Source organism: Pezoporus occidentalis, unplaced genomic scaffold (assembly GCF_034315485.1).
Source record: "Pezoporus occidentalis ecotype Australia unplaced genomic scaffold, CSIRO_AGI_Poc_V1 ctg104, whole genome shotgun sequence".
NCBI classification, from domain to species: domain Eukaryota; kingdom Metazoa; phylum Chordata; class Aves; order Psittaciformes; family Psittacidae; genus Pezoporus; species Pezoporus occidentalis.
In genome coordinates, this window is record NW_026912822.1 from 38,010 (window position 1) to 62,503 (window position 24,494).

The 24,494-nt window shown below is 47.9% G+C and overlaps 1 protein-coding gene and 1 non-coding gene across 16 annotated transcripts; both read right to left on the reverse strand.

Moving 5' to 3' along the window:
* Positions 1 to 631: 631 nt before the first annotated feature.
* Positions 632 to 23,135, reverse strand: CHD4 (chromodomain helicase DNA binding protein 4). 15 transcript variants are annotated; one of them, XM_062617284.1, is made up of 40 exons: positions 22,995 to 23,135; positions 21,889 to 22,049; positions 19,831 to 19,958; positions 19,443 to 19,634; positions 18,931 to 19,049; positions 18,261 to 18,502; positions 18,052 to 18,179; positions 17,776 to 17,911; positions 17,121 to 17,302; positions 16,761 to 17,000; positions 15,615 to 15,818; positions 15,306 to 15,511; positions 14,929 to 15,060; positions 14,518 to 14,614; positions 13,951 to 14,142; positions 13,663 to 13,863; positions 12,546 to 12,683; positions 9,587 to 9,708; positions 9,288 to 9,461; positions 8,838 to 8,979; positions 8,237 to 8,368; positions 8,009 to 8,126; positions 7,682 to 7,806; positions 7,165 to 7,402; positions 6,821 to 6,993; positions 6,489 to 6,669; positions 6,301 to 6,411; positions 6,042 to 6,148; positions 5,837 to 5,970; positions 5,170 to 5,314; positions 4,815 to 4,980; positions 4,325 to 4,434; positions 3,952 to 4,087; positions 3,611 to 3,688; positions 3,355 to 3,492; positions 3,150 to 3,258; positions 2,694 to 2,826; positions 1,557 to 1,752; positions 1,306 to 1,449; positions 632 to 1,183 (listed from the first exon to the last, which is right to left on the reverse strand). In XM_062617284.1, the coding sequence occupies exons 2-40, from the start codon at positions 21,983 to 21,985 to the stop codon at positions 1,122 to 1,124; spliced, it is 5,808 nt and encodes a 1,935-aa protein (XP_062473268.1). In that variant the 5' UTR covers positions 21,986 to 22,049; positions 22,995 to 23,135; the 3' UTR covers positions 632 to 1,121. The 15 variants fall into 15 exon arrangements, with proteins under 15 accessions (XP_062473268.1, XP_062473276.1, XP_062473315.1 ...); XM_062617292.1 differs by having other exon boundaries at positions 3,952 to 4,084; positions 22,963 to 23,134; XM_062617331.1 differs by having other exon boundaries at positions 6,042 to 6,127; positions 22,963 to 23,133.
* LOC134163832 (small Cajal body-specific RNA 11) lies at positions 4,649 to 4,787 on the reverse strand. Its single transcript, XR_009964863.1, has one exon. It is a non-coding gene; the product is annotated as a small Cajal body-specific RNA 11 (non-coding RNA).
* Positions 23,136 to 24,494: the final 1,359 nt, after the last annotated feature.

Consider the following 24,494-nt stretch of genomic DNA (forward strand, 5'->3'; position numbering starts at 1 on the left):
CAGTGGGGCAGCAGAGCCAGGGCAGTGATTGCTTTCTACTGGGCACTGGTGAGGCCACACCTCAAATCCTGTGTTCAGTTCTGGACCCCTCACTACAAGAGGGACAGTGAGGTGCTGGAATGGGGCCAGAGAAGGGCAAGGGAGCTGGTGCAGAGCTGGAGCACAAGTGTGATGGGGAACAGCTTAAGGACCTGGGGGTTTAGGCTGGAGAAGGCTCAGAGGGGACTTTATCACTCTCCCCCATTACCTGAAAGGAGGTTGTAGCAAGAGGGGGTTGGTCTCTTCTCCCAAGAAGAGACAGGACAAGAGGTAACAGCTTCAACTGCACCAGGGGAAGTTTAGCCTGGATATTAGGCACAACTTCTTCCCAAAAGGATAATCAGGCACTGGAACAGGCTGCCCCGGGCAGTGGTGGAGTCACCGTCCCTGGAAGCATTCACAAACCGTGTAGATTAGTCCCTTAGGGATATAGGTTAGTGCTGGAGTAAGGGCTGGAGTTGATGATCTTAAAGGTCTTTTCCAACCTGGTTGAGGTTGTAATTCTACAAAAGACACAAGAGAGGTAATGGAGCACTCTAACCTCCTTTGTTACACTTACCCACCCTGCTTTTGCTAAACAGACGTAACAAAGTAAAATACAAGGAAACTTTATTTTTCAGTTTTACCAAGGTTTTGCTCTGTTTTTTGTTTTTTGTTTTTTTTTTGTCTTCAAGCTGCTTATTAGTGGACAAGTCCGGTCAGTTCTTGTATTAAAAAGGATCTTGATGGAGGTAGCTTTGTCTCTGTCCTGGCTTTCACTTGGTCTTGCCTGCGCACTCATCTCAGTAAACAAACTCAAAATAAAATTAAAACCAAAAACTGGAATTCCAGGCGAGGCAGCGAGCAATGCAGCCAGGTTCTCCGTGTAACAGACATGGCGCTGTGGCCTCCAGTCACTATGTACAGAGTCCAACATACATATCCCCCCTTTCTCCCAAGCACACTCCCTGCTCCAACGGGCTGGCTGCAGAGGAAGGAGTTCCTTCTCCTCCCTGAGACCTGTGCAGCAGCTTCCATGGAGGGAAACAGCACCCAGTCAGGAATGTCAGGCAGAGGCGTAGAGTGTGAAGGGGTGGGGTGGGTCACTTCAGCTTGGCTGAAAGGTCAACAGCACTGGGCCAGGGACTCACTGCTGCTGGGCCACCTGCACGGGGAGAGAAGACAAGCAGTCAGGAGGCCCTGGCTTTCCCCCAGAGCCCTCAACCTGCCCCTGGCAGCTCTAGGGGGTACGTACTTGTTGGGGAGGTGGCGGTGGAGGGGGCTCACTGCTGCGGTTGGCCAGTCGGCTGAGGATGTTGCGCTCGGACATCTGAAGGCGCACTGCCACAGGTGGGATACGGGCAATGGTAGCAGGCAAGCGAGTCACATCTGCCTTCATGTCACTCAAAAGCTCTTCCAACTGTTTCAGAACTGGAAAAGACAGGGGTTATCTGTTTAGAAGGGAAACGGACAACTCCACAGGGCAAAGACGAGAGTGGAAAGCAGTGTCCCACCCTCAGTTTAACATGCTACATTACCTTTGTGCAGCACAGCATTGGCTGGTTTATTACCAGCCATTGACTCCTTGGATAGGTGCTGGTGGCTCTCAGCCAGGCACTCCACCTCTGCAAAACGGGTGTTCAGAGCCATAGATGGATGAGAAGGGTCTTCTGACATGTTCAGATAGGCAGCTCGCCGCAACTGCTCCTCGATCACCAGCGCTTGCTCCAGAAGCTGCAAGATGGGACAGCAATGCCAAGTCATCTTTCAGAAGGTGCCTGAAAAGCAGCCTGCTTGCACCCCCAGTTCCTCCCAGTCCACTTCTCCACTATCTCATGAGATGAGATTCTGCAACTGAACCTCCTTTTACCAGCTTCTGTTAAAACTGACCTAAAGCCTGAAGACCTCAAATCTATTAAGGGCTCCATTAAGCTAGGCCAGGTACACAAGAAAACCAGGCCACAACTGGTTTAATAAAAGGCTACTATAAATTCTCTAAGAGTCTCATTTCTCCTCGAATTCTTTTTCAAGACTGAGTTTACTATTTTATTCTTTCTTTAGGAAGCAAAGATGAGGGAGCTTCCTCTTTGAACCCAAGTCCAATACTACTTACAGGAAGAGTCTGAAAATGTTATTCATGTCAGGGGCATTTGGAGAAACCAATCTGAATCCTGTTAGTGCAGGACTGATCAGCCAGACTACACTGAATTAATGTTTTTCCCCCAAACTGAGAGGAACTACATGACCTTTATCACTCCCAGAACTAAGCTGTGGTCACTCCCAAGTAAGTTCAGGCAGAGACTGAAAGCAACCCTCCCACCAACCCATACAGTGTTTCTAAGTTCTGTGTAGGCACACTCGGTGGGTTGTAGCACACCAAAGAGAAGCTGTGATGGAGACAGCCACTTGAACCTTAAGCCTCCTGCATACCAGTTGTTCAATAAACATTTGGAGAGAGTGCACTGGACCAAGCTCCCCAGTACCATTTCTAGAGTAAAGGAAGCTCCCATCCTGGAGCTTCCTTACCGTGCATCATCCTGAGAGATACTACTAGTTCCACACACCCCCCTAAAATGAAAGCCTTTGCTTTCTTAGTGGAAACAGAACAGCATGCTCTTGTTCTTAGAGGTCCAGATGACTGAAAGGCACTTATCACACTAAAGATAAAGCCTTACCTTGAATCTCCTTGCCAAGAATTTATTCTTTATTTCCAGGAAGTTACCCCTGTTCATCTCACCCTTGAAGGGTTCATTGAGGATGGCGTAACGAGGATCATTCTGAATGTCCTGCCAACGGGCATAGCCATGACTGAGATGGGATGAGCTCAGGCAAACAAAGGCAGTGAGAGAACAAGGGAATACACAGCCCAGGCAAATACAGTTCTCAAGAGGGGGGTGGGAGAAGGGGGTGCAGAGAGGGGGGGGACCAGAGCCAAAGGAAAAGGAATGAGAACTATGTCCTGCTCTGTGTTAACTATGCTGACAGGAAACTCCTCCCACAATCTCTTTCACTCTTGTGAAAAGATAAAGCACTCTCTCAATTAATATACTCCAGTCAGACCCAGGATGGTCACCTTCACTGTTATAATTTATGTACAAGGAGAGAGAACTGGTCCACCAGGGTAAGGATACTTGATAATCCCAGCAAGGAGCCAGTAGTCATGACGCCGATGCCAGATCTCATAGGTCTTCTTTGTGACAGTTGCAGCCCGCTCTTCATTCTGCCACAGGGAGTGTAGTTCTGGAAAGGCAAGAGACAAGAGCACAGCTGAAAGTTATTTCATGAACACTACCAGGGACACACAAACAAGTTCAAGAAGATAAGGATTCCTCATACCAGTGAAGCCACCATCTGCTATGTTGAACATGAAGCGCTGCTTCACTGCTTTCTTGTGCCTTTCATCTACTGACTCTTTCGGCATCTCTCCATTCTGCAGCATCACCACATCTCTCTTATCATCATCCTTTTTCTCATCTGTACACACAGGAAATTATTAGAGAGAACATGGCAGATATCACAGCAAGTCGGTCCCACAAAGAATCCTTGTAGGACAGAAGTTAAGGAAGAGAACGGAATTATGATCATGGCTGACCTTTCTCATCCAGAGTAATTATAGGAGGGTCAGAGGGGTTCTCAATAGGTGCTCTGTCTTCCACTTTCTCCACATCAGCTATAGGAGAGGAGAACAAGAGATGTAGGGTCACATGGAAAGTCCAAGGTTTTGTTCTTCAGCCTGTGAAAACTAACACTGTTCCCTAACTGCCTGATCAAACTGATCAAAGTCTTGAATCACCCCGACGATTATCTACATTTACAGCTGTTTCTTTAAGATGAAGTGCTGAAGCAAAAAAGATGCAGATTTAGGGAAATAGTATTTATGGGGAAGAAGGGTTTATTGATGTTCAAGGTATTAAATAACCTCCCTAGAAATACCTTTGCTTTCTACTTCCATTGGCTCATCTGATCTTTCCTTCACCTCCGGTTCCTCTACTTTTTTTTCATCTGCTTCTGTGGGGTTCACTGGGGATTTTGCTTCCTGTGGTGGTGTCTCCACAGGCTGGGCACACTGCTGAAGACAGATCAGTGAGAAACAAGGTAAAGCAGTGCACTGAAACAGAAGACAGTAACAGCAGTTTGGAAAACAAAGATGCACAAAGGTGTCAGGCCATCTCTGAAGACCTAGGAATTATCTTCAGATATCGTTCCAAGAACTCAGTCTGCCTCAGCAGCAGAACCACCACAAAAGAGGTGGCAGAAGCAGAGACATTCGCAATTGTATGAGGCAAAGCAGTGGCACAACACATACCTCCATAGGGACCTCTGTTTCAGTAGCAGAAGCACTAAGCTCTTTCTCTGGTTCAGATGATTCTCCTTGCTCCTTAGCACTGGCTCCTTCTTCTACTTTTACTCCTTCATCTGTGTATTTACCATCCAAGAGCAACAGAGCAGATAAAAGAAAAGCATCAGTAAGTTCTTCCCCTCACTGCTACCATGCAGACATCTCCTTTGCTTCCAGAGATTAGACCCATCAAAATGGGACCAATATCATTCAAGATTATATCCCCCCACTGCCACCCCCTTTCCTGCCCACTCCCTCTTCTCACTGATGACAGCTCATTCAAAGAAAGCTAGTGTCCTCTCTTGCCTTTAAGGGCTTGCACATATCTTTGGCAGCCCTCCTAACACGAGAGTAAGTTGATCTGTGTCCACCCCCAGACCCCACCACCACAGCTCCGGTGAGGGGAACAGTCAGCATGAGGTCAGGACACAGGAATGTGCAAGAGGGGAGCTCTCACCAGGTGGAGGGATGGGGGCAGGTGTATTTGGCTGCGTATCCCCTGGTGTTGAAGGAGTTGGAGTTTTGGGGGAGGGTGAGCTTGGCTGTGAAAGTTTCTTGTTCTCCTCTATCTCTGCCAGTTCTGGCATACTCCAACGGCCATTCACATGCTCAAATTCCTGCACCTGCATGAGAGGACGAGAAAGATGTATTACTGAAAGAGTCACACAAAGCTCGTCCTCAAATCAGAAAGGCAGGCCACTTGGCACGCAACAGAAATACGTATGAAAGGAGAGGTAACTCACTAACACAGGATCCCAGTGACTACAAGTTGTATGGAGGGCCAACGCTTCATTGCTCTGCTCGGCACCTACCTTTTTGCGTATAAGTGACATGACCCCAATGCGCGTCAGAACATGCTGTCGAGAAAGACCTTCCCGTGGGACCCCATCTGCAAAGGTCTCTGCACCATCAGCTCCAGGTTCACATAAATGGCGCATGAACAGCGAGACATAGGCCCTGGAGCAGTACAGAGACAAGCAATTAGAATACAAACCAGGTTAGCCAGAGACATGCATTATCAGACCCCTTTCGACACATAAAAGGGAAATCACCTGAGAAATCCTACCTCATAGTAACACCAGTTCTGGGATTCTAGGCTCCTTCAAGGGAGAATTTCTTGACAGAATTGCTACATGCGTAAAGGGTACGCACAGCCAACTCAGGATCTTGAGTCAGAAACAACCATAAGCCAAAAAAAAAAAAAAAAAGACTCTGGGAGAGTAGTTAACTGCATACTTGCCATACTACTCCACACTACTGCTCTAAAAGCACTTGCTTTTGGTGGCTGATGAGTCAAGTCCAAGGACAAGAATGAGGAACAATCCCTAATCTCTCCTACCTAGCTTATATTTTGTTCCCTCATAAAGAATCAGCTAATGCATAAGGGAAATGTAGTCTCTAAGGAAAGGCACAATTCTCATTCTTCCCTAAAGGGACTAGATGCTGCCAGTCTTCCAACCCTGCTTAACACAGACTCACTTGAACTCTTTCTCTGACTTGCCACGGAGGTCCCGAACAAGCCACTGAGTGGTGAAGGCATCCTGAGGTGGCATTCCATAACGCATGATAGCGTTGAGGAAGGCTTTCCGCTGGCGGGCGTTGAAACCCAAGACCTAGAAAGGAGAAGACCTACAGATATGGCAAGAGCCATAGAGATGCAAACGCCTACCCTGGTACTACTTACCTCAATGTTCCCTCCCACACGGGCAAGTAAGGGAGGCAGAGGCTTATCCTTATCATTTCTCAGGCCTTTGCGGCTAGGCCGACGAGCTGCTGGAGAGAGAAATGCAGCTAAGGAGGAGAGACAATGCACAGCATGTTGTTGCGTGAATATTTCCCTTGCAGAGCAGCACTACAAAGCATACAAATCACCCAAATCAAGTCCCAGCTGTTCCCATACTCAGAGAAAGCAACCCATGAACTCTGGCTTCACCAGAACTTACCTTCAGACCTCTCATCAAAGTCCTCATCTCCTTCTTCAGAAGCAACTGAATAGTCTGACTGATTATCTGACTGGTCATCCTGCCAGTCTGAAAGAAAAACAGCACGTGAGCCTGAGACGCTACTCCATTACTTCCCAGCAACACATACTTTATACTCATTTCTCCCTCAGGTTCCCATGGATTGGTACCTCTATCCTCCTGTGAGCCATCATTGTAGTTAACTTGCTTGCGAATACGTTTCCCCTTGCCCAGATTCCTGGCAAGATCCTCCTGCTGCTGTTCATAATGGTGACGAAGCAGTTTCTCCCAGTAATCAGGATCCACTGACTCCTCCTGCTTAATGATCTCCCGTTCAACCTCCTCCTCCTCCTGCCAGAGGGGTAACAAATTTAGTTCCAAACCTCAGCCTGTCCACGCAGATATATGCATGCTTGCCCTTAAAAGCATCAGAGCTCAATTTGCTTAACTGGTCCTACATCATTCAGCAGAAGATACTAGCTGACATCCACCTCATACTCACCCCCATCTCCTCTTCACGAACCACATACTGGGCCACCTTGAAGGAGCTGAGATACTCATTCATGCCCTGAAGTTCAGTATCTTCTGTTTCATCCTGGTTCCGATCCAACAGACGCTCAATTGCTTTGTCATCATAGTGGATGACACTGCTGTCCTCACCTTCTTTGTTATCCCCTGAGGGAAGAGCATAGGCACAGTTGCTGTGTGGATCTTCAAGGATCCAAGGAAAGGGAATGCCACCCTAGACCTCTCAGTAGAGCTATAATCAGCACTGTGCCTCTAGTCACTTGCTAAGTAAGGAGTCGGACCTCCCCGCCTCTTTCAGTTCTACTCCCAGGCACTCACCCCCCTCAGTAGCCTCATCCTTGAAGAGCTCTTCAGTGCCAAATTTGAGAATGTCATCAAGTTCCTGTTTGGACATGGAGCCTGTCTTGGAGCCCAACCCTGGTCTCACTACCAGATGAGTTAGCATCATTTTCTTCTTGGCCACCTGAGTGATACGCTCCTCCACTGAGGCCCTTGTCACAAAGCGGTATATCATCACTTTCTTGTTCTGTCCAATTCTGTGTGCACGACTGAAAGCCTAGAAAAGAGATGTGCTCAGAACAGTCTAGAGCTACACAAGTAGTAGTCTGATACACCCCACCTACCTGCAACAATTTTCCCAATTGCCTTCATGCTTGCGCTTAACATTAGTGAAGGCTGACCCCTGGAAGAACCCTCCACTATTTCACTTCCCATCTCTACCCATCCTCACTGCTCCGATTTTGCATATTTCTAGAGGGGAAGTCTTTCACAAACTCCTTCTGTTTCCTCTCATCATGAGGATTACTCCATAGTGAGTGGTCTCATTCAGACTCACCTGAATATCATTGTGCGGGTTCCAGTCTGAATCATAAATAATCACAGTATCTGCTGTGGCCAAGTTAATACCAAGACCCCCAGCTCGAGTTGAAAGCAGAAAGCAGAACTGCTGAGCGCCAGGAGCTTAAATGAAAGAAAAGAACAAAAGTAGTCAAGGGCAAGTGCATTATTTGTATCTTACACACACACCCTGAGGGGGACTTCCTTCTAATTTAAGATTCCAGGAGAGCAGTGGAAGAGTTGGGCCACAACAATCCTTTGCTGACTGCCAAGTGCATACAAGGTGACAATTTTCACTCTGCAAAGAAGGGAGGAGACTCCATACCATTGAAGCGATCAATAGCCTCCTGACGCATGTTCCCTGTGATTCCTCCATCAATCCGCTCATATTTGTACCCTTCATGTTCCAAGAAGTCTTCTAGAAGGTCCAACATTTTAGTCATCTGCATATCAAAAACATCACCACAAAAGAGTGAACAACAACAGGATACCAGATCAACAGGATCCTTTCTCAGAAAAAGCACTCCCAGCCTTTGGGGTTTTCCCCATATACCTGAGAAAATATGAGCACTCTGTGACCTCCTTCTTTAAGGTTCTTTAACATCTTCTGGAGCAGCAACAGCTTTCCAGAGGCTCGAATAAGAGCACTACCATCATACATGCCATTTGGCATTTTTGGAGCTTCCTGAGAAAATGAGAGAAGAAAAGTAGTATAGGGTGGGAGAAGAAAACTGCTTGAAGGGATATAGCTTACTCTTAGTCCCTAGAAGTGTTCATCAGATGCTGACTCACATCATTACTTAGCTTGGCACAACCACAATGTACAGCATTACTTATACAAAACATTAGTGCTACCCTTTGCTTCTTCTCTTTCAAATTGACTCCTAGGTGCCCTTGTCTCTCTTACTGACTTAGTCCCTACTTTGACTGTCTTCATCATCTTGCATGAGTCACAAGATAGCTTTTACTTGTCATACAAAGATACTGAAAAAAAGAAAGGTTTTCTTGCATGCTGGGTCTACATAAAGACAGGATGGGAAAGAAGGAATAGAAGAAAGAGGGGAAGGGGAACCCCTCGATGCTTTATAGGGAGGTAACTGGCTCCCTGGTAACAGCCAGCAGAGAATTTGCTTATATAGAGTAACTGGACATACCATAGCAGCCACAGGAAAGAGGTAGGGGTGGTTGCAGCACTTCTTCAGATCCATAACAACATTGAGCAAGGAGACTTGGTTACCACCACCACGTGCATTCAGTGCCTCAAAGTTTCTTGTCAAAATGTATTTATAATACTTCCTGAAAAGAAAAAAATACAGCTCAGACACCCCTCATGAGAATGACTAACACATTCTCTTGCTAAACTCTGCACAGCTCTTGGCATTACCTGCCAGCTACCCAGGCTCTGCCACTGGCATTCACTGTCTCTTTACTCCTTACATCAAAGCACAGGATTAGTACACCCTCTGCTGTAGTGGCAGCAGGAAATCTTCCTCCTATCCACTGTGCAGAAAGCCCTATAGTGAGGATGAGGCTATTTCAACATCCTCTTTGAAACAGAAGAGCAGAGCAACAACAGCAGGTACTCTCTCCATCCCCATACTCACTTCTGCATGGGGCTCAATTCCACTCTGACAATGAGTTCAGTCTTAGATGGCATATTCTTGAAAACATCAGCTTTGAGACGCCTCAGCATGTGTGGGCCCAGCATGTCATGGAGTTTCTTGATCTGATCTTCCTTGGCAATATCTGCAAACTCTTCTAGGAAGCCCTCCAAGTTACTGCAGAGAAACAGACACTCAGCAAAAGCCACAAAGGAAAAAGGAGGGGGGAGAGTGGAAGAAACCCACAAGGAACAGAATAGGAGTGACAAAACAGGCAGGCTGACTTGCACTGCAAGACATACTGGAATCTCTCTGGCGTGAGGAAGTTCAGCAGGTGGAACAGTTCTTCCAGGTTGTTCTGCAAGGGAGTTCCTGTAAGCAGCAGCTTGTGCTGGAGGGAGTAACCATTCAGCACACGGAAGAACTGTGAAGTAGAGAGCAGGGAAGAAATAGTGGCGATGGGAAGCAAAAAACACACACAAACATATCAGAGGCTTATTAAGTCATAGGCCTACAAAAATAAAAATAAAAATCTAATGCTGACAACCAAGCTAGGGTATGGCTTAGATCACATCAGCTGTTTGGACAAGAGCTCCAAGTAGCTCACATTCCAGTCAGGGTCACTAGACTGATCTCATTTGGATCACTGCTCTCCATAGCTAAATGGGACTGCAGCAAATCCTACAAGCCATCAGGTGCCAGTAGGCTCTTCTTGCTCTTTCAGGTTACAAGCTCTGAGACCACCAATCATTTCCAGACTACTATGCTATCTACTTTTTCTTGCTAAATTAGTGTTCCACATCCTTACAACTACTCTGCCTTGAGAATTCTAGAAATAGCCAAGTCATTCTTCCTATTCATATCAATCTGGGCAATGTTCCAGAGCTCTAAACAAGCAGAGGAGAGAAAGACCTAAGGGTTTTCCAATGTGTCTTTAAGGTAATTTGTGCTGGTTTTCACAACGAAAGAATTCCAGACAGAGGTATTGAGCAGATAAAGTACTGAACTGAAATGCACAAGTGTACCATGCTCACCAGCACAAATTGACAATAAAGCCATCATTTATTTATGAACATGGCCATTTCTTTGCTTCCTTTACACTTAGCAAATACAAAGTCAAACTTTCTGAAAGCAGCTTGTACTAGATGGCAAACAACAACAAAAAAACCTCAAAGAGAAACCCATCACCACTACAGTTTTGGTTATCACACCAGAAGCATCCTTCTCATGGCTTCCACGGGGTTTTATATTTCTAAATAGTAATACTAGAAAAAGAAACAACAACCCAAAACCCTATTTTGGAATCAAATATGGAAGTTACTGATTAGCAAAACTTTAGCAGATAACTGCACTCTGTCAAGAAGCTTCTGACCTGTCTTGCAGCCAAACACCTACCACGAGAGGAAGCTGCTCCAGAAAGACATAGATTTAATAGTCTTGGTAAACAACCAATTGTAACTATTAGTCATAGTGTAACCTTGAGCTTTTACATCCTTTCTCTATTAATGAATATTAATAGTAGGCATTCAGTACTACTTCCAATAATTTCAATGCTAAGCATAGAATGGCATCCAGTCTAATGCCCACAATAAAAAAAATAAGAGATCTGGAAACTGGACTGCAAGCACAGCTGTGATGTTTATGAATGATGCCTCATGCCAAGATCCAGAAAGCTAAAGCCATTTAAACAAAAAGAAATCAAGAGGCAATTTTGTCTTGCACAGTCACCAAGAACATATAAAACCAGATTTCCAACAACAATTGTTTTCAGCATACTAGAACCCAGCCGAAGACAGACAAATCAATAATAGAGAATTAAGGCACAAGGGCTTAGGGAGGGGCTGGATTAAGAAAGAACAGTCATGTCTACTGAATTCAAACAAGCTCAGTTAAGGTGCAGCCTCATACAAAAACACTTATATATCTTTCAGCATCTACCCAAGCACTTTCTTGACAGGCTCGGGAAGTGGACCCATGTGAACCTCGTGAAGTTCAACAAGGCCAAGTGCCAGGTTCTGCACTTTGGTCAGGGCAATCCAAGCACAAATACAGGCTGGGTGGAGAACACATCGAGAGCAGCCCTGAGGAGAAAGACTTTGGGGTGCTGGCTGATGAGAAGCTCAACATGAGCTGGATTCAGTGTGCACCTGCAGCCCAGGAAGCCAACTGCATCCTGGGCTGCATCAAAAGGAGTGTGACCAGCAGGTTGAGAGAGGTGATTCTCCTCCCCTCTTTGCTCTTGTGAAACCCCATCTGGAGTACTGTGTCCAGCTATGAGACCCCCAACATAAGGAGGTTGAGTAACTGTTAGAGCGAGTCCAGAAGAAAACAACCATGAAGATGATCAAAGAGCTGGAGGATCTCTCTTATAAGGACAGACCAAGAGTTGGGGTTGCTCAGCCTGGAGAAGAGAAGGCTTTGGGGAAACCTCAGAGTAGTTCCAGTGCCTAAAGGGCTACAAGAAGCCTGAAGAGGGGCTTTCTACAAGGGCATGTAAGGGTAGGAAAAGGGGGAATGGCTTTAAACAGAAAGAGGGTAGATTCAAGATTGGAGATTAGGAAGACATTCTTCACTGTTAGGTTGGAGAGGCACTGGCACAGGTTGGCCAGAGAAGCTGTGAATGCTCCATTCTTAGCAGTGTTCAAGGCCAGGCTGGATGGGGCTTGGAGCAACCACATCTAGTGGAAGGTATCCCTGCCTGTGGTGTTGGAACTGGATAACCTTTGAGTATCTTTTCAACTCAAACTATTCTATGCTTCTGTGATTTTTGAACACCCTTGACCACCTCCCTCATTTCTGTAACATCCAGTTAGTTCTGCTACAATTCTAGATGAATACAGAGAGGAGGCCTACTCTGGAAGCAGAATAACTGTACTCATGCAACCTGTATTATGCTCAGTACGGTAAACCTTTCCAGAACAGAGGTGGTGCAGATACGTGATCTGCTTCCAAGGAAGCCAGTTTGTATTTCAGAGTACCAACAGCATCCAGGTTTTTCCTCTTTTCCAGCATACACCAATTGCCTATTCACCTAGAGAAAGCTGTTTTAACCAGTGACATGTATTAAACTGAAGTTGTTACCACTGATACGTAATCTCCAAATGAAGGCTGTTTTTAAACACATCAAATTTACTATTGCACTAAGAGCTGACAGGTAAACTTACATGCTTAGAAGCAGCTATCTAATCTTCTGAATGCTCCCTGACCATTCTCCCCTTCAACATACGCCATGCCTATAAGCCACCTATGCTTCTCTGGTACCTTAGACTGATTGTTCTTCAGTCTGTGAGCTTCATCCACAATGAGACAGGCCCAGTCAATAGAGCCTAGTATAGCCATATCAATTGTGATCAGTTCATAGGAGGTGAGAAGCACATGGAACTTCACAGCAGCCTCCTTCTGCAAAGGAAACAGAAAGGAACATGGTAAGGGGATAGGGGAAAGCCTCAGAACCAAGTAGATGCAGTATTTCTCCATCAAATTATTCTGGTGAGCCCTGGTCAAACAGTACATCACTTTTCACACCCCCAGTTTCCTGTCACAAGATTCAAAATGCTACCTAAACCATCCTAGCCTTTTAATCCCTCATTACCCTCAACACACAAGAGTCTCCTCAACCCCCTCAGGACCTGCTACTTTTGGGCAGCTGCCAAGTATCATAACAGAGAAGTTTAAGAAATAAGCAGTGAAAAGAAGCACAGTAGGGAAATGAGATTCGGAGAAGACTGGCTCATCAAAAAACTAAGACTTAATAAGATTAGTAGTTCATCACAAAACTTTAAGTTATTATTGGTAGTTAATGCAATTAAGTACCTTCAATTTCAAGGTAAGGAAAGGAGTCCTTACGTATCTCTGCCACTGGAAAAGCTTTAGTTCCCATCTTGCTTTTATTAGCAAGACTAAAATTCTACAAACGCTAGCAATCTAGATCAGGCTCTTCCTTCCTGTCTGGGCACAGAGTGCAATTTCTCAGATGTCTAGGTATGGCCTCACTGTCAGCAAGTTCCTCAGATTAGAAAGTTCATACTTCTCGTATATTTATCTTTTCCACAGAATGGCAATTCTGACATTGCCTTTGATCTGTAGAAGTGCTGCACAACTTCACAGATTAAGTAGAAGAAAGAGGGACTTGCCTACGGTCAGTATTACCTTAGTCAGCCCTCTTTTTCCAGCACCGAATTAGTTCAGACTAGTAGGAGTGTTAAACAGTCTAGAGCAAGAGTCTAAACGCCCACCAGCCATCGATTTGCAGTTATTTCCCCTTGGAAACTACAAGTATCATCAGCTCCCAGGGACACTAGAGTATCTAAATCTCAACTGCCGAAAGCCAGGGCAACGCATCTTCAGTTCAGGCCTGTGTTTCCTCAGAGTTCTGTACCTTCATTCTGGATGCTTTCTTGCCTCCACGAATCGCATTATCCTCAAAAGTGAACTCATTCTCCCGGATGATGGCCCGGCTGTCTTTATCCCCAACATAGGTCACTACATACATGTCTGGGGCCCACATCTCAAATTCTCGTTCCCAGTTGATGATTGTGGACAGTGGGGCACTCACCAAAAAGGGACCCTTTGAGTGGCCCTACAAACAGAGTCAGTAAGAGCATTAGATGAATGCAACCACTAATGCAGGCAGAATCAACCTGGACAGTAATCTCCCAGTTCTCACCTCTTTGTATAAGGAATATAGGAACACAGCTGTCTGCACAGTCTTTCCCAGACCCATTTCATCAGCCAAGATTGTATCTGTGCCCTGGGCCCAAGAGAAGCGCAGCCAGTTCAGTCCTTCCAGTTGGTAGGGGTGCAGAGTCCCCCCTGTTACATCGAGGTACTCTGGTTGCCGATCATATTTCACTGTTGGCTACAGTACAAAAAACGAAGAGTTGGTATTTTCTACCTTAGCTAGACAGCTACCAAGACTTCCTTTCCAAGTCACCCATATATTCCCTAGTGCTGATAAGATTTCACAGACAAAAGAAAAATTCAACAGATAAGATTCCTAAATGTCCACCAAAACCCTTTTTTTGTTATACCCTTTCACCAAGAGCCAGCCAGTGTCTCACCCAAAGGAGAAGGTGGGCCTTTGTCTGAAGGCTCTAGAACCCATTTGTTTTTCGGCCCATGAAGAAACTCTAAAACATACGCTCTTTAGTCTCCAGTTTCTCATTTACCTGCTCCCTCCCCAAAATAAGTAGATGTATCAGATGGCTCCTAAGCAATAAAAACAGTAACTTACATCTACTGTGGGAGTCTCAGGGGGCCTTTCCAGTTTACGCATCTTCACTTTCTTTAACTTCTTACCAGGCCTGCCCTCTTCACCTCTCATCAGCTCCCTATGCAGAGACAGTCCCAAGAACATGCAAGTTTAATGGCTTTTGTAACAGATCAAGGGAAAACTATTGCAAAGAATAGGAGGGCAATGACTCAACTCAAATATGCTCAAGAGAAAAGGACTGGAGCCTTCATGAACTGGTGCAGAAACACAAAGTACCTTGCGTCCCTTAGCGAAAGGAATAAGAAGTCACCAACAAGGTAATGCTTCTTGGGTATCTCCATATATTAATCCAGCCAGTGCTAGGGAACTGAAATCCTCTAGTTTTCTCATGAAAGAAAGCAAAGGAACACAAGCTCTAGATACTTCTCTTACCTGTGATTCCAATAGGCTTGCTTGTAGAGGTCATAATCTTGGATATCCACATCTTCACTTTCCCAGGATGCCTGATCATAGGGTAGGTCTCTCCATTTGATCAAATAGTGGACATTCCCCTTCTTGTCCACACTGTGGAAAAAAACAGTCTTAAGTACAATGAAATGACAGTATTCACCCAATCCACTCCAATGGGAGGGAAGGAAAGGATCCCTTAGTGAAGCAACAGAAACAAAAGAACTTTGTCATACCCACTGTTTCCCCCGAACAAGCCATCTCCCACTGTTTCCCCCAGTCATAGTGCAGTTTAGCTCATCCACTCTCCCTTATCACTGCTTAAGGTCTTTGTGGAAAATCCTTTTTGCTACGTCCCCTACCTATGATTAAGGATTCTGTGGATCATCATCCACTCAGGCTTGATCCCGTATCGATAGAAGCGCTCCTCCATCTCAGCATATTTGGGGTCCTTGTTTTTTCTCTTTCTGCTTTTCTCCTCTTCCCCTCCAAAGTCCCCTGAGGGAGGCTCATCCATGTCATTTTTACGTTGGTAGTTACGAAACATGACCTGGCAGTGTAGCTCCAGCTGGAATAGGGACAGAAGCAGTTAGTAGGTGTTTTCCCCACCAACTATCCAAAATACCTCCCCTCAACTATTCAGCCAGGTGTGGTTAAAGTCCTCCACTCACCTGCAACTCAGAGACCCAAGAGCAGTGCCAGTAGGACATGCCCTGCCATTTGACAAAGAACTGCCTTTCTGGCCGACCTTCCAGAGGCTTAGGGGGTGGAGCATTAGGGTCAGCATCAGGTGGACGTGGTGGTGGTGGGCCAACTGGGGGCTGACCCCATTTCCAGATCAAGATCTTCTGCACCTTCCCTTTCAAGGCTGGGCACTGAAAGGTTAAACAGAGCTTGTTACATCAAAGCGTACATACTCTGCAACACACAAACACTGAGAAAAAGAAGCATAGAGTCACAGCTCTTTTCCTTAACTATAGCTTTACTATGCAGATGGAACTTGCTTTTTGGACTTAAGATGTTTTATCCTCTTGATCTCCAGCATTTGTTTGAGCTTTCCCCAGTTTGTCTTCTTTTTCTAGGACTGACAAACCCTAAACTGAATTCAGAATCTCAATTCAGTTGTCTCCCCAGGGCCACAGCAATTCAGAAACTCTACATGAAATACAAAAATTGCTATGCTTGATGAGCCCCAGTAATATATCCAGCCACAAGTCCCAGTGGAACTTTGTACAGAAAGTATTTTGCTGTAGAACTATTGGCCCAGCCTATAGATATGTCCTGAAGCAGCTTTTGTGTTCATCATCTTAAAATCACTTAATGAAAGCACCTAACACCACTTATAATACTTCATGAGCTTTCTGGAAAGGCGTGACATTTCTGCCAACCACCTACTAAGACAGGGCTTGGCATTCTCAAGTTTACAGTCCAAGTAGAGGGTTTGGCTCTGCATTACTTCAAAATGTATTTTAAAAATCACTGAATTTGCTTGCACTCATTCTCCTGCTTCTACACACAGGATCTGAGAAAACTGATCCTCGTCATCCTAGACCCAAAACTGCCCAACTACTACTCTGCACAAGGGCAAACCCCATGAGACTCAATGGCTGTAACCCTGTCCTTCCTGCTGGCTGGAAAAAGCAGCCAACTGACAAAGGGTTATACAGGCACAGAAAGCCAGGCCTTGATACTTTATGACAAAAGTGTGAGAGGAGGTAAGAGTCTTCAGAGAACTAATTCTTCCCCACAAAACATGATCCAAAGGGATTAGATTGATCATCGCCTGCAGCAGGAGAACGGTACTAGCAGAAACTCACAGTGCAGCGAGGACACAGCCACTCTCCGTTGGGAATCTCTGGCAACGGGGGATTCAGACAGTGTATGTGATAGGATGAAGGACAGGCATCACAGCAGAGCAGCTCTCCTCCATCCTTGCAGACCCTACAGAACTCCATATGATGGTCATCCTCTTCCTCAGCATCCCCCACAACATCCTCCAGGATTTCCTCACCTTCAGAGTTATCCTCCTTTGCTTCCCACTGAATGCCCTCTTTTTCCTATAGGAGAGGGAAATCAGAAAACCAAATGGCACAGCCGTGATTATTACAGGAGAAAGGCAGCCCCGAGTCACTTTACACTCCTCCCTCTATCATCAGTTTGGGGAATCCAGTACTCACACAGTGTGGGCAGCTCCATTTGCCCTCTGGGGCTTTCTCCATGTCTGGGTCCAGGCAAACCATGTGGTAGGCACGAGGGCAGGTATCACACAGTATAATTTCTCCTCCCTGTTGGCACACCTCACAGTAGTCCTGGTGATCAGTCTCATAACCATCCACAGCCACCGTGGAGTCTTCCTCACCTGCAAAGGATGGTGAAGAGTTACTATACAACCCACAGGTAGAGGCTTCCAATAGTAAGGGATTATACTCTCCCAAAAGTGTAATACATATATAATATATATGCAATATATAATATTCTCCCAACATAGTAACATAAAGATCCAGAATCCAGAACTATTCTTGTTTTACCTAAGTAAACAGGGCTAGGAGCAAGAGCTAGAACAGGAGTAAAGTAAGCTCCTTTGTGCCTTCCACTTATGAAATTAACAGTGTAACTGAAGTGAGGAAAACTCACCTTTGGCAGGGGAATAGACACAGTGCTGAAACAACTGAAAACCTTTTCCTTATTAAAAACAGTATCAGGTTCTTGCTTAACAATTCTCCTCCCCCTCAAGTATGCTGTTAAATATCCAAATTCTGCGTAGACATTTCTGTAATCTTTCTACACACTTAGCTGCACTGCTGTCTCCAACTGAGAGCTAAATGTCCATACCTTTCTTCTTCTTTTTCCCAGCTTTGAGTTTTTTGCGGCTGCGGCTACTACGGCTTGTAGATCCGTCTGAAACAGAGTAGCTGTTGATGCTGGCATCATCGAAGTCTGACTCCACATCCAGATCATCATCTTCACTCTGAGGTAGATTAGAAAAACACTGTGCTACTCAGGCACGCATACTGGAGACAGCAAAGAGACATGAGACAGGCATCCCAGAATTTCTAGCACATCATCACCTCCGCCTCCTCAGGAGGTCAAGGAAGGAGCATCACTTACTGATGATCTTTTACGCTTGGAACCAAATCCTCCCAGTTTTATTTTCAAAGGCGCCACCTTCTTTGTTTTAGGTTTCTTGATATCAGGAATACGAGGACTGGCCTTTGGCTTCCGCCGCGCATTAGGACCTGGAAACAGGAGCCTACAAGTCAGGATTACTGCCTTGACACTACTCACCTTCTACCATCCTGCCAGATTCTTCATCTCACCTTTGCCCTCCTTTGTCTTGGCTTTCCTGAGTGGCACATCTACAGGGGGTTGTGGCAGGACAGCATCCACATTTGTCACCATACTCTCCACTACTGCAACAGCTGCAGCTGCAGCAGCTGCCACAGATGCACCCGAACTTCCCTTGAAGGGGTTGTTTGTGCTGAACTCTCTCCATTTGGCTCCCAGGACCATCATCATCTTCGACACTGCTATTTTAGGGTTCTTGGCTGCAATAAGTGGCCTGCAGACATTTAAAGAAAGAAAAGTTACCAGACCACCCTGAAATCCAAATCATTATTCCTCCCTGCCACCCCCATAAACATTTCTACCTCAAACCACATTCCTTTCTAATCTCTGATCTCAACAGCCAATGAATCTCTTCACTCCCATCCTTCACTCTGTGTGGAGGATGCAAATACTCAGGGGGTTGGAAGGTGAAACAGAATTTAGCCTACTAGGGAAGAAGGAGGACAGGGAATGAGAGCTTTTATCATCTCCAACACCAAAACCAAAAAATTATGTGGATCAATTATTTCACTGTTGCTTCATATTTTGCTAGGTAGGACAGTGGTGTGTCTAATGTGTCTTGAGTTTCAAGCCAAAGGAACTTAGTCCTTGTCCCATCTCTCTTTTTGCTTGAGTCCTTCCAAATATAGGCTTGCAGTTTACCTGACAAACTGGCTGAAAGCTTTGTAGTTGGTAAGAGTGCGGTAGTCCTCCTCTGTGAAGATGTGATCTATATCCTCCATGCCCCAATCTTCTAAGAGCTGAGCAGATGATTTTGGCTCCTATGCAAAGAGAATCACAGCAACCTTGAGAAAAAGCTCTAGTTCCGCTCCAGGAAAGATCTGGACTTTCATACATCCACAGAAGACCCAATGAGTAAGGACAAGGGGATTTTTCCCCTCCTGTCCACTTATCACCACCATATGACACATCCTCAATAGAACATCAGTGGAGGTGGGAAAAGTCTTTGGATTCAACACATATCCTAGGCATGTTTAAGGCAGAAGAGAAAGAATGTAAGGTGTGAAAATGGTCAAGTCAAGCAGGTCTAGTGGAGGAAGAAACTTAACAGCCCCAACTCCACGTGCCATCTTAAACTGAAAGCACAATGATCCCCAAAATCAAATACATGGGAAGAAGGACCATGCAGTCAGTCAGCAAGGGTAGCTTCTCACCTTTGAGTCATCATCTTCTTCCTCCTCTTCCTCCTCCTCCTTGCGCTTGGCTTTGTTTTTCTTTTCCTTCTTGGGCCCTAATTTCTTCTTTTTCTTCTTCCCAGGTGTGTAGTCACTGCCCTCACTGTCAGAGCGCAGAACCTCCTCTTCCTCCTCCACAAACTCATTCCCCTCACCAGAGCTGTCCCCCAGCTGGGGAGGGAGGAAGGGAGAGAGAAGATCAGGTAGCTGTGAGAAAATACCCTGGATAAGCACTAAACAGCACACTCTCCCCAAGTTTGAGAGGGATCATACAAAGGATTGCTGCCATGGGCCAGCAACAACAGAAGGCAAACTCACCCCATCTATCCACGTTTTAGAGTGTGACCTTGGGCATTCTTTTCCTTACCTCCTTCTTCTGACGCTTGTTGAGCTTGGGCACTTTGGGTTCCTTTAGTTTCTTGGGCTTCTTCTTCTTCTTGATTTTGGGGGTGTCAGCCTCTGACAGAAGCTCTTCTTCTGGCTCTTCTTCAGGCTCTGGAGGGAAAGAGATGATGTGGCTTGTTCAAACCCCATCTATACACTACAGTATAGCCACCTCTCAAAGACCTCAGAACACTTCTGCTTAAGTATGTAGCAAGTAGACAACTGCTTACTTTGTTACTGTTCAAAACAGATGTCAACAAATCTTAAGCTACCACTGTATACAGTTTTCCCCCTCCCTCCAACACCACCTATTTCCACAATATTCCTTCTCAGAGCAGAGCTGCACTCAGATCTTGCCATAATCCAACAAGAACAGGAAAAATTATAGATGTGGCCATCTACTCTAAAGGAGGCAAAACGGCGAACACATCTGAGAATATGACTAGAATGGCATTAAGGTACACAGGTCTCCAGGAAAGAAACTCACTATTTAGCAGTATAGAGCATCATACAGCCACATGCAAAACAGAGACCAGTAAGCCACTACTTCTCCATAGGAAAGCTGTTACTCAGCAACTCTATTCCAATCCGGATTTGACACAACCTTCCCACAAGCCCTTCCCTCTGCACCAACAGCTAAGCAAGCTCACTGCCCAGTCAGAGGAATGCATGCCAGCTCCCATCTGCACAGCCCCCCTCCCTTTCCCTGCCTGCCCCTGGGACGAGGGGCAGCCACAGAGCCCTTCCCTTTGTGGCAGCCTGCATCAGCCACCCGCCCTCCCCACTGCCCCGCCCACCACACACAGCCAGAGTCACTCCTTCTCCCTCCAAGGGAAAATGGCCTCCTGACCACAGGAGCTGGGCAGGATGGAGGAAGCCACAGGTCAGATGAGCTACGGCAACCAGGGCTGAAGCTGCACAGGCTGAGCTCTCAGAACCTGGAGTCCCACACCTGGCTGCTGCCATATTCCCAATCGGTGGAGATCTCTTCACTCCCACAGTGCTGCAACACCAGGTCCTTCAGGAATCCCACCTCTTCTTCTCCCCCAAGTTCTGACTGTCCCATCCATTCCAACATATTACCTAAAGCTCTCTAGTTTGCACGATTTTAGCAGTTTTTCTTCACTGAGACTTTCCTTACAAGACTTACTAACAGTCCCCTTCTAAGGTTTTATAGATGCCAAAAAACCCTAGTGTTAAAGCTTTAAGAAAAAACAGCAAACAAAATAAGCCAAAGCAGACAACACCATTTCCCACTTTCAGTGAAACATTTCTCTCACATGTGACAAAGACACTACAGCACGAGTTAGCAGGAAAACTCAACCTTGTCTTACAATCCAGCACATCAGGACAGACATTATCACTTTTCACAAGGAAGCAGAAAATCCAGATATAGATCCACAGAGCAAGTCATCAACAACCACAGCAGCAACAAGAACAAAAACCCCAACAGAAGAGTACCCAGAGCTCTTCCAACTCAAGTCTTATGCTGATGATGAGGATGTAAACATCAGGGAAAAGGCAAGGTACAAAGACTACAAGAAATGCAAAGGTGAGCAAGCAGCACCGAGCAAGAACCACAAGAAACCTCAATAATTGGGTGTGGTGAAGGAAAGTGGGTCATGCAACAGCCCAGGGCAGTTTGCTCTGGACGTCAGCCGGTCTGAGTTCCCAGATGAAAGCAAGCCAGGCACCCTGTCCTTTCACATACTCCCCCCACTTTCCCCTCCCCAGGCATAAAATGCTACACTTGCAGGCATTTTGGTACCCCATCAGAACTGGACACTCTGCCTCCACCCCTGACACCTCCTCAGAGCACAGGCTCCAGCAACCTTGGAACAAAGTCAGCTCCACCTGACATAAAGCCACAAGCCTCGCACTTTGAAGTAACCCTGGGACTCAGCTATCAAAGCCATGTGTGAAACTTGTAGTAAAAAAAAATAATACAAAGACATTCCCCAGCACATAGTGTGTTTCACATATTCAGCTTAAGACCAGCATTACCCCCACTTCACATACATGCCCTGCGTGCTCTCCATACCTGGATGCTGGGGGATAGCATTGTTCAATAGGATCTCCATCTCATCATCATCACTGCCCCCTGAGCACGGTGATGGAGAACCAATGCCCGATGCCATGTCCTCCAACTGGGGGAGGCCTGGGCTTACACAGGGTGTCACCTTCTTGCCAGTCAAGCCAGTACTTCACTGAAAAGAAAAAAGAGAAAGTTAGAGCAAACCTGAACTCCGTTTTCCCAAGCATTAATGCTACCAAGATCCATGAGAAAGCTTAGACAGCAACTTCACTGGATTTGGAGTCTACAGATAATAGAAACACTGGCAGCAAGTATCATCTGAGAGTTGTGATGAAGCAGGCTTTGAAGACACTAGATATTAACCTGAGTCAGCAACTCATCCCTGGCGAGGAAGCCAAAACAGCTGTCCTATAGGAAAATTCTCCCATCCCCTGCAGCCAGCTGCCCTAGGTTATTGCTACCTTGGCAGGGGAGGCTTCCAAAGAAGACCTAGTGCCACCGGGACGCAGTCAGCGAGCCGCCTCAGGGAGGAAGGGGAGCCCACGCGGGGCCCGATGCGGCGGAACTGGCACTGCCGGCAGAGCCCAGCTCGCCCGCCCCAACTCGGCGTGCCGGCCCCGGGCTGACACGGCCGCAGAGATCGGTCAGCGTCGCCCCGCTCCGCCGGCGGCCCCACACAAAGGATAGGGCTGGCTCGGCGGCGCCCGCGGCGCAGCCCCGCTCCGCTGCCCGCCGCACCCCCGGCTTCCCCCGCCCGGAGCGGGGTTGCGCGGCGCAGGGCGGGGGCGGCGGGAGGGGGCGCGGGGCGGGGCCGGGGCAGTCCGGCTAGCGTGCGGCGAGGGCCCGACACCCCCCCCCCCCACGGACGGGCGGCAGGGACCGACGGTGCGGGGCCGGGGGGGGAGGGGAAATGCCCTGCGGCCGCCGGGGCACGGACACGGCGCGGCCCTGGGGGGGAAGCTGCGGCCGGGAGCTAACGGGGCGTCCTGCGGAGGGGGGAAGGAGGAGGGTCCGGCCGCAGGAGCACCCCGAGAGGCGGCAGGAGGCCCTTCCCGCCCTCGTCCCTTCCCTGCTCCTCACCCAGCTCCAGACCCCGGCTCCGCTCTCACCACTACCACCGCCGCTGCTGCTGCTGCTGCTGAAGGGAAAATGGCTCCAGCCCCGGCACCGCCTCTTAAAGGGGAAAAAACCCGGCCAGGCCACGCCCCGCTCCCGCCTCCATCCCATAATATGCCCCCGGACCCCAGCAACAGGCCACGCCCCTATCTCCTCGGCAACCACCCCCCCACCCCCCCCGAGACATCCCATAATACCCGCCCTCCCCTCAGAACTTCCCACTCACTGCCCGGCCCGGCATCCCATAATAATAACCCCTCCCGCCGGGAACATCCCATAATAAGCCCCCCAACCCCCCTGAGAAACATCCTATAATACTCCCCACGCTCGCACCCTTTCGCTCCGGCATCCCATAATACTCGCCCTCTTCCCCCCCCCCCCCCCCCCCCCCGCACCCGGGACCCCGCGCCAGGGCAGGGCGCCCCTGGCGGCTCGGCCCCTCGCCCGCGCGCGTGCCGGCCGGCCTGCCATCCCATAATAGGCACACCCCCCTGCGGCGGTGGGGCGGAGGAGGACGGGGGGCACACTGTATATCCCCCAGAACATCCCATAATAGTCACACCCCGGGCGCACATCCCATAATACTCACACATACACCCCCTCCACCCCACCACACCCCCCCCCGCTCAGGCAGGCATCCCATAATAGTCGCCGGGAGCCACCGTCCAGCCAGGCATCCCATAATACTCGCGGCCGCCCGCCCCGCACCCCAGGGGGCTCCGTCCCCCCCCGCCATTACCCTCTGTGGCCCACCCCTCCCCGCCCCGCCCGGCCCGCGGCCCGCCGCGCCGCCGTCAAGGTCCCGGGCACGGGGCCAGCCACGCAGCCCGGAGCGCTCTGGCATCGCCCGGCCCCTGCGCGCCGCCGGCCCGCCCGTTCGCTGACACAGCGGGCACCACCCTCTGCCGGCCCCACACCGGTGGCACCCAGTCTTGGGGCAGGGTGCTCCGCTCGCTCCCCTTCCCTGTGCCATGCCCCATCCCGCACACTCTGCCCGCGGGGCTGCAGGGCTGCTCCAAGGCCATCCATCCCCACCGGCAGCACAGCCACCACGGGTGACTTCTGTTGGCTCCCCTCCGCACACAGCGCCAGGCCTTTCCTCTCCCAACGGCTGGTACCTACACGACTATCGGTGCCTCAGGGATGCACGGTGCCTCTGTGTACTGCATCCCTCCCTCTCACATAGCACTGCACACTGCTCCCCACCAAGGCCCTCTGCCAGGAGAGTCATCCCTGTATACGGACATGAGCTGTCCATAGGCATAAATATACCCCGATTATGCATGTGTAACTGTATCATTAATTTCCCATTAAAATCACATCCCATAGTGTTGCGTATCCCCCATTTAGTATTGTCGTAGCACTGTTAATCTCAACCGAGAGGCACAGTCCTGTCCACCTCTCCTGGCAAAGCATTGGGTGTCGACGTTAGGTTCCTCCTCACACAAACAGCTCCGCTGTCCCATGCCTGGTAGTTCACATGCACGTTTTGTCCC

Bases quoted from the DNA above. Each gene is read 5' to 3' on its own strand.
- CHD4 (XM_062617284.1), bottom strand. From the start codon at position 21,985: ATGGCATCGGGCATTGGTTCTCCATCACCGTGCTCAGGGGGCAGTGAT. The intron at 6,412-6,488 runs GTACCAATCCAT...GTAGCGTCTCAG, and splicing joins TGGCTCACAGGAGGATAGAG to GCTCACGTGCTGTTTTTCTT. The intron at 5,971-6,041 runs GTAAGTAGTACC...TCTCCTTTCTAG, and splicing joins GTGTGGGAGGGAACATTGAG to GTCTTGGGTTTCAACGCCCG.